Consider the following 9,201-nt stretch of genomic DNA (forward strand, 5'->3'; position numbering starts at 1 on the left):
CTATACATATAGGTGTCACCTGTCAGTCTATACTGAATGGTGGATCCTGTGCAACTAAACAGTTTCCTGTGAGAGGTCTGAGCCCTTTATTAGTATAACTGCAAAGCATCAGTGCCTACTGCGCCTCCCTACCGTACCCCAGGGGACGCCGTGCCTCCCTACCGTACCCCAGGGGACGCCGCGCCTCCCTACCGTACCCCAGGGGACGCCGCGCCTCCCTACCGTACCCCAGGGGACGTCGCGCCTCCCTACCGTACCCCAGGGGACGCCGCGCCTCCCTACCGTACCCCAGGGGACGCCGCGCCTCCCTACCGTACCCCAGGGGACAAAATGAGGGTTGTAGTCTGACAGTCTTGTGTAATAGTAATAAAGCAATGTCTGATACATAAAGGGTTCACTTATTTTATTTCACAACAGATTATTTCACAACTGCTGATATAACAGTTCAGAGGCCAGTCAGCCCGGAGCGCGGATCCCCAGCAGAGGTCAGTCAGCCCGGATCCCCAGCAGAGGTCAGTCAGCCCGGATCCCCAGCAGAGGTCAGTCAGCCCGGATCCCCAGCAGAGGTCAGTCAGCCCGGATCCCCAGCAGAGGTCAGTCAGCCCGGATCCCCAGCAGAGGTCAGTCAGCCCGGATCCCCAGCAGAGGTCAGTCAGCCCGGATCCCCAGCAGAGGTCAGTCAGCCCGGATCCCCAGCAGAGGTCAGTCAGCCCGGATCCCCAGCAGAGGTCAGTCAGCCCGGAGCGCGGATCCCCAGCAGAGGTCAGTCAGCGCGGATCCCCAGCAGAGGTCAGTCAGCCCGGATCCCCAGCAGTGGTCAGTCAGCCCGGATCCCCAGCAGTGGTCAGTCAGCCCGGATCCCCAGCAGTGGTCAGTCAGCGCAGACCCCCAGCAGAGGTCAGTCAGCGCAGACCCCCAGCAGAGGTCAGTCAGCGCAGACCCCCAGCAGAGGTCAGTCAGCGCAGACCCCCAGCAGAGGTCAGTCAGCCCGGAGCGCGGACCCCCCCAGCAGAGGTCAGTCAGCCCGGAGCGCGGACCCCCTCAGCAGAGGTCAGTCAGCCCGGAGCGCGGACCCCCTCAGCAGAGGTCAGTCAGCCCGGAGCGCGGACCCCCTCAGCAGAGGTTAGTCCGGAGTGCAGACCCCAAGCAGAGGTCAGTCCGGACCCCCAGCAGAGGTCAGGCCCTGGGGGGCGGTTTGGCACTTGGTAACATCACGTAGCTCTTCAGGGCGGGCAGCGGTTTGATCTTGCGCCCGGCCCAGCCGCCCTTCCTCTTCCAGAGTCCACTGGACGGCCGGATCCCCAGCCAGCGGTTCCGCCCAGCCTTGCCAATCACCCGCTTGTTATGGTCGACATTGGAGATGCGTCCTACAGTGGCCACGCAGGTTTCCAGCACCTGTGAAGGGGAGAGGGGTCAGACCGTGGCAAGGGCAGGGGAGAGGGGGTCAGACCGTGGCAAGGGCAGGGGAGAGGGGTCAGACGGCGGCAAGGGCAGGGGAGAGGGGGTCAGACCGCGGCAAGGGCAGGGGAGAGGGGGTCAGACTGTGGCAAGGGCAGAGGCCAGACTGGGGCCCACACTAGCAGGGTCAGAAGTCAGGTGGTCGGATTGTGGCGAGGTCAGGGCGTGTTACCTGCACTTGTCTCTTGGAGGGCAGCTGCACAATGGCAGTTCCGTTCACCTTCCTTAGTAACACCCCACACGTCCCTGTGAGAGGGGAGTGACATGTCACATACATTGTGGACCCCCTGTTCTCATGTGCTGTGTGGCCCCTGACTTACCGGCAGCTCTGATAAACTCTGCACCTTTCCCAGGGGTCACTTCCAGGCAGTTCACCAGAGTTCCGACTGGCAACGCCCCAAGCGGGTGAGAGTCTCCCTCCTGGGCAGAAACTGAAAAACAGTCAAAGGTTAACAGTCATGTGACACAATCATGGCCTGAGGGCCCCCTATACATCATACCCGCCATGCGTCCAATGTGTCCGGATGACGTGATCAGATCTCCGGCCTTCATGTTCTCAGTAGCGATAATCCAACGTTTACGTTTCCCACCAGCGACCAGAGCGATGTCCGCCGACCTGTAAGACACGTCCGGGATCAGATCATACGTGACCAACACAGGAGGAGAATAAGACACGTCCGGGATCAGATCATACGTGACCAACACAGGGGAATAAGACACGTCCGGGATCAGATCATACGTGACCAACACAGGAGGAGAATAAGACACGTCCGGGATCAGATCATACGTGACCAACACAGGGGAATAAGACACGTCCGGGATCAGATCATACGTGACCAACACAGGAGGAGAATAAGACACGTCCGGGATCAGATCATACGTGACCAACACAGGAGGAGAATAAGAGACGTCCGGGATCAGATCATACGTGACCAACACAGGAGAATAAGACACGTCCGGGATCAGATCATACGTGACCAACACAGGAGGAGAATAAGACACGTCCGGGATCAGATCATACGTGACCAACACAGGAGGAGAATAAGACACGTCCGGGATCAGATCATACGTGACCAACACAGGAGGAGAATAAGACACGTCCGGGATCAGATCATACGTGACCAACACAGGAGGAGAATAAGACACGTCCGGGATCAGATCATACGTGACCAACACAGGAGGAGAATAAGAGACGTCCGGGATCAGATCATACGTGACCAACACAGGAGGAGAATAAGACACGTCCGGGATCAGATCATACGTGACCAACACAGGAGAATAAGACACGTCCGGGATCAGATCATACGTGACCAACACAGGAGGAGAATAAGACACATCCAGGATCAGATCATACGTGACCAACAGAGGGGAATAAGACACGTCCGGGATCAGATCATACGTGACCAACAGAGGAGAATAAGACACGTCCGGGATCAGATCATACGTGACCAACACAGGAGGAGAATAAGACACATCCAGGATCAGATCATACGTGACCAACACAGGAGGAGAATAAGACATGTCCGGGATCAGATCATACGTGACCAACACAGGAGGAGAATAAGACACATCCAGGATCAGATCATACGTGACCAACACAGGAGGAGAATAAGACACGTCCGGGATCAGATCATACGTGACCAACAGAGGAGAATAAGACACGTCCGGGATCAGATCATACGTGACCAACACAGGAGGAGAATAAGACACGTCCGGGATAAGATCATACGTGACCAACACAGGAGAATAAGACACGTCCGGGATCAGATCATACGTGACCAACACAGGAGGAGAATAAGACACGTCCGGGATCAGATCATACGTGAACAACAAAGGAGGAGAATAAGAGACGTCCGGGATCAGATCATACGTGACCAACAGAGGAGAATAAGAGACGTCCGGGATCAGATCATACGTGACCAACAGAGGAGAATAAGACACGTCCGGGATCAGATCATACGTGACCAACAGAGGAGAATAAGACACGTCCGGGATCAGATCATACGTGACCAACAGAGGAGAATAAGACATGTCCGGGATCAGATCATACGTGACCAACACAGGAGGAGAATAAGACACGTCCGGGATCAGATCATACGTGACCAACACAGGAGGAGAATAAGACCCGTCCGGGATCAGATCATACGTGACCAACACAGGAGGAGAATAAGACACGTCCGGGATCAGATCATACGTGACAAACACAGGAGGAGAATAAGACACGTCCGGGATCAGATCATACGTGACCAACACAGGAGAATAAGACACGTCCGGGATCAGATCATACGTGACCAACACAGGAGGAGAATAAGACACGTCCGGGATCAGATCATACGTGACCAACACAGGAGAATAAGACACGTCCGGGATCAGATCATACGTGACCAACACAGGAGGAGAATAAGACACGTCCGGGATCAGATCATACGTGACCAACACAGGAGGAGAATAAGACACGTCCGGGATAAGATCATACGTGACCAACACAGGAGGAGAATAAGACACGTCCGGGATCAGATCATACGTGACCAACACAGGAGGAGAATAAGACACGTCCGGGATCAGATCATACGTGACCAACACAGGAGGAGAATAAGACCCGTCCGGAATCAGATCATACGTGACCAACACAGGAGGAGAATAAGACACGTCCGGGATCAGATCATACGTGACCAACACAGGAGGAGAATAAGACACGTCCGGGATCAGATCATACGTGACCAACACAGGAGGAGAATAAGAGACGTCCGGGATCAGATCATACGTGACCAACACAGGAGGAGAATAAGACACGTCCGGGATCAGATCATACGTGACCAACACAGGAGAATAAGACACGTCCGGGATCAGATCATACGTGACCAACACAGGAGGAGAATAAGACACGTCCGGGATCAGATCATACGTGACCAACACAGGAGGAGAATAAGACACATCCAGGATCAGATCATACGTGACAAACAGAGGAGAATAAGACACGTCCGGGATCAGATCATACGTGACCAACACAGGAGGAGAATAAGACACATCCAGGATCAGATCATACGTGACCAACACAGGAGGAGAATAAGACACATCCAGGATCAGATCATACGTGACCAACACAGGAGGAGAATAAGACATGTCCGGGATCAGATCATACGTGACCAACACAGGAGGAGAATAAGACCCGTCCGGGATCAGATCATACGTGACCAACACAGGAGGAGAATAAGACACGTCCGGGATCAGATCATACGTGACCAACACAGGAGGAGAATAAGACACGTCCGGGATAAGATCATACGTGACCAACACAGGAGAATAAGACACGTCCGGGATCAGATCATACGTGACCAACACAGGAGGAGAATAAGACCCGTCCGGGATCAGATCATACGTGACCAACACAGGAGGAGAATAAGACCCGTCCGGGATCAGATCATACGTGACCAACACAGGAGGAGAATAAGACCCGTCCGGGATCAGATCATACGTGACCAACACAGGAGGAGAATAAGACACGTCCGGGATCAGATCATACGTGACAAACACAGGAGGAGAATAAGAGACGTCCGGGATCAGATCATACGTGACCAACACAGGAGGAGAATAAGACCCGTCCGGGATCAGATCATACGTGACCAACACAGGAGGAGAATAAGACACGTCCGGGATCAGATCATACGTGACCAACACAGGAGGAGAATAAGACACGTCCGGGATCAGATCATACGTGACCAACACAGGAGGAGAATAAGAGACGTCCGGGATCAGATCATACGTGACCAACACAGGAGGAGAATAAGACACGTCCGGGATCAGATCATACGTGACCAACACAGGAGGAGAATAAGACACGTCCGGGATCAGATCATACGTGACCAACACAGGAGAATAAGACACGTCCGGGATCAGATCATACGTGACCAACACAGGAGGAGAATAAGACACGTCCGGGATCAGATCATACGTGACCAACACAGGAGGAGAATAAGACACATCCAGGATCAGATCATACGTGACCAACAGAGGGGAATAAGACACGTCCGGGATCAGATCATACGTGACCAACAGAGGAGGAGAATAAGACACATCCGGGATCAGATCATACGTGACCAACACAGGAGGAGAATAAGACACGTCCGGGATCAGATCATACGTGACCAACACAGGAGGAGAATAAGACACATCCGGGATCAGATCATACGTGACCAACACAGGAGGAGAATAAGACATGTCCGGGATCAGATCATACGTGACCAACACAGGAGGAGAATAAGACACGTCCGGGATAAGATCATACGTGACCAACACAGGAGGAGAATAAGAGACGTCCGGGATCAGATCATACGTGACCAACAGAGGAGAATAAGACACGTCCGGGATCAGATCATACGTGACCAACAGAGGAGAATAAGACACGTCCGGGATCAGATCATACGTGACCAACAGAGGAGAATAAGACATGTCCGGGATCAGATCATACGTGACCAACACAGGAGGAGAATAAGACCCGTCCGGGATCAGATCATACGTGACCAACACAGGAGGAGAATAAGACACGTCCGGGATCAGATCATACGTGACCAACACAGGAGGAGAATAAGACACGTCCGGGATCAGATCATACGTGACCAACACAGGAGGAGAATAAGACAAGTCCGGGATCAGATCATACGTGACCAACACAGGAGGAGAATAAGACACGCCCGGGATCAGATCATACGTGACCAACACAGGAGGAGAATAAGACACGTCCGGGATCAGATCATACGTGACCAACACAGGAGGAGAATAAGACACGTCCGGGATAAGATCATACGTGACCAACACAGGAGGAGAATAAGACACGTCCGGGATAAGATCATACGTGACCAACACAGGAGGAGAATAAGACACGTCCGGGATTAGATCATACGTGACCAACACAGGAGGAGAATAAGACACGTCCGGGATCAGATCATACGTGACCAACACAGGAGGAGAATAAGACCCGTCCGGGATCAGATCATCCGTGACCAACACAGGAGGAGAATAAGACCCGTCCGGGATCAGATCATCCGTGACCAACACAGGAGGAGAATAAGACACGTCCGGGATCAGATCATACGTGACCAACACAGGAGGAGAATAAGAGACGTCCGGGATCAGATCATACGTGACCAACACAGGAGGAGAATAAGAGACGTCCGGGATCAGATCATACGTGACCAACACAGGAGGAGAATAAGAGACGTCCGGGATCAGATCATACGTGACCAACACAGGAGGAGAATAAGACACGTCCGGGATCAGATCATACGTGACCAACACAGGAGGAGAATAAGACACGTCCGGGATCAGATCATACGTGACCAACACAGGAGGAGAATAAGACACGTCCGGGATCAGATCATACGTGACCAACACAGGAGAATAAGACACGTCCGGGATCAGATCATACGTGACCAACACAGGAGGAGAATAAGACACATCCGGGATCAGATCATACGTGACCAACACAGGAGAATAAGACACGTCCGGGATCAGATCATACGTGACCAACACAGGAGGAGAATAAGACACATCCAGGATCAGATCATACGTGACCAACAGAGGGGAATAAGACACGTCCGGGATCAGATCATACGTGACCAACAGAGGAGAATAAGACACGTCCGGGATCAGATCATACGTGACCAACACAGGAGGAGAATAAGACACATCCAGGATCAGATCATACGTGACCAACACAGGAGGAGAATAAGACACGTCCGGGATCAGATCATACGTGACCAACACAGGAGGAGAATAAGACACGTCCGGGATCAGATCATACGTGACCAACACAGGAGGAGAATAAGACACGTCCGGGATAAGATCATACGTGACCAACACAGGAGGAGAATAAGAGACGTCCGGGATCAGATCATACGTGACCAACAGAGGAGAATAAGACACGTCCGGGATCAGATCATACGTGACCAACAGAGGAGAATAAGACACGTCCGGGATCAGATCATACGTGACCAACACAGGAGGAGAATAAGACCCGTCCGGGATCAGATCATACGTGACCAACACAGGGGAATAAGACACGTCCGGGATCAGATCATACGTGACCAACACAGGAGGAGAATAAGACCCGTCCGGGATCAGATCATACGTGACCAACACAGGAGGAGAATAAGACACGTCCGGGATCAGATCATACGTGACCAACACAGGAGGAGAATAAGACACGTCCGGGATCAGATCATACGTGACCAACACAGGAGGAGAATAAGACACGTCCGGGATCAGATCATACGTGACCAACACAGGAGGAGAATAAGACACGTCCGGGATCAGATCATACGTGACCAACACAGGAGGAGAATAAGACCCGTCCGGGATCAGATCATACGTGACCAACACAGGAGGAGAATAAGATACGTCCGGGATCAGATCATACGTGACCAACACAGGAGGAGAATAAGACACGTCCGGGATCAGATCATACGTGACCAACACAGGAGAATAAGACACGTCCGGGATCAGATCATACGTGACCAACACAGGAGGAGAATAAGACACGTCCGGGATCAGATCATACGTGACCAACAGAGGAGAATAAGACACGTCCGGGATCAGATCATACGTGATCATGGAGACTGGCATGTGACATACCTGCAGGGGTCATACCGCACCTCCACCACCTTCTCCTGGAACGCCATGTTCTCCCGCCCTGGTTCATAGCGCAGCCTCTGGAAATCAATCATCCTAAAGAGTTGCTTGTGCCCTCCGCCAATTCCGCGCACGCGGACACGACCTGTGACACAAGAAGAGTGAGACCCCACAGAAGGGGGGGGGAGAGAAGGCACAGGTGGGCAACAAGAGTGGGAGATAGCGGTCCACAGAGGGGGAGGGGGGGGGTGAGAAGGTGGTCCACAGAGAGGGAGCGGGGGGGTGAGAAGGTGGTCCACAGAGAGGGTGCGGTACAGGTGGCACCAGAGTCCTGAAAAAGCTAGAATATATCTCACCAGTGTGATCTCGCCCGCCCGTCTTCCTCTTCCCTATGGGGTTAATTGTGTACTTGGCAGGTGGCTTCCAGATCTCCAGGCCATTGAGATGCGATGTGGTGAGGAGACCTCTAGAGGGCAACAGTGAGAAAGCAACAGCCTGCAGGAGAGAAGAACAGTAGGGGTGTACAGTAGCCCCCCCAGCAGTCACTGACTACATCAGGAGATCACCGACAAGACAACATGAGGGGCGCACGGCGGGTCACACACACAAAGTGCCCCTAAACCTGCAGGGGGAGGAATGGCACTAACCTGGGGACAGAGCAAAGAGTGTGATGAAGTTTGGCTGAAGGTCACCGATAAGCTGCGAAAGGCACGAGACAGTCTGCAGAGCGCCATGACCGGGACCCCAGAGGCTAATGGGAAAAAGACAACAAATCTCAGCAACAAACAGCGCAAGACCCCGATGTGGGGGGGTACACAGTGCCAGATCATGGGCCGGGAGCATAAAGCCCCCATCGACTAGAGCCCCTCACCAGTTAGAGCCCCAGCCCCCACAGGTTAGAGCCCCAGCCGGTCACAGCCCCCGCCGGCCACAGCCCACACAGGTTAGAGCCCCTGCCGGCCACAGCCCACACAGGTTAGAGCCCCAGCCCCCACAGGTTAGAGCCCCAGCCGGTCACAGCCCCCAAAACCCCCACAGGTCAGAGCCCCCGCCGGCCACAGCCCACACAGGTTAGAGCCCCCGCCGGCCACAGCCCACACAGGTTAGAGCCCCCGC

General features: G+C 53.5%; 1 protein-coding gene across 1 annotated transcript; it reads right to left on the bottom strand.

Moving 5' to 3' along the window:
• Window positions 1–388: 388 nt before the first annotated feature.
• Window positions 389–8,956, bottom strand: LOC130324321 (39S ribosomal protein L2, mitochondrial-like). Its single transcript, XM_056553242.1, has 7 exons — window positions 8,733–8,956; window positions 8,442–8,580; window positions 8,089–8,230; window positions 1,959–2,074; window positions 1,779–1,889; window positions 1,631–1,704; window positions 389–1,395 (listed from the first exon to the last, which is right to left on the bottom strand). Exons 1-7 carry the CDS (start codon window positions 8,937–8,939, stop codon window positions 1,177–1,179), a joined length of 1,008 nt encoding a protein of 335 aa, XP_056409217.1. The 5' UTR covers window positions 8,940–8,956; the 3' UTR covers window positions 389–1,176.
• Window positions 8,957–9,201: the final 245 nt, after the last annotated feature.

This window comes from Hyla sarda, unplaced genomic scaffold (assembly GCF_029499605.1).
Source record: "Hyla sarda isolate aHylSar1 unplaced genomic scaffold, aHylSar1.hap1 scaffold_2633, whole genome shotgun sequence".
In the NCBI taxonomy this organism is placed as follows: domain Eukaryota; kingdom Metazoa; phylum Chordata; class Amphibia; order Anura; family Hylidae; genus Hyla; species Hyla sarda.

Coding starts and splice junctions, on each gene's coding strand:
- LOC130324321 (XM_056553242.1), bottom strand. CDS start 8,939: ATGGGGGCTTTATGCTCCCGGCCCATGATCTGGCACTGTGTACCCCCC. Junction 2,075..8,088: donor GTGCGGTATGACCCCTGCAG/GTATGTCACATG, acceptor CGTGTCTTACAG/GTCGGCGGACATCGCTCTGG. Junction 1,890..1,958: donor ACACATTGGACGCATGGCGG/GTATGATGTATA, acceptor ACTGTTTTTCAG/TTTCTGCCCAGGAGGGAGAC.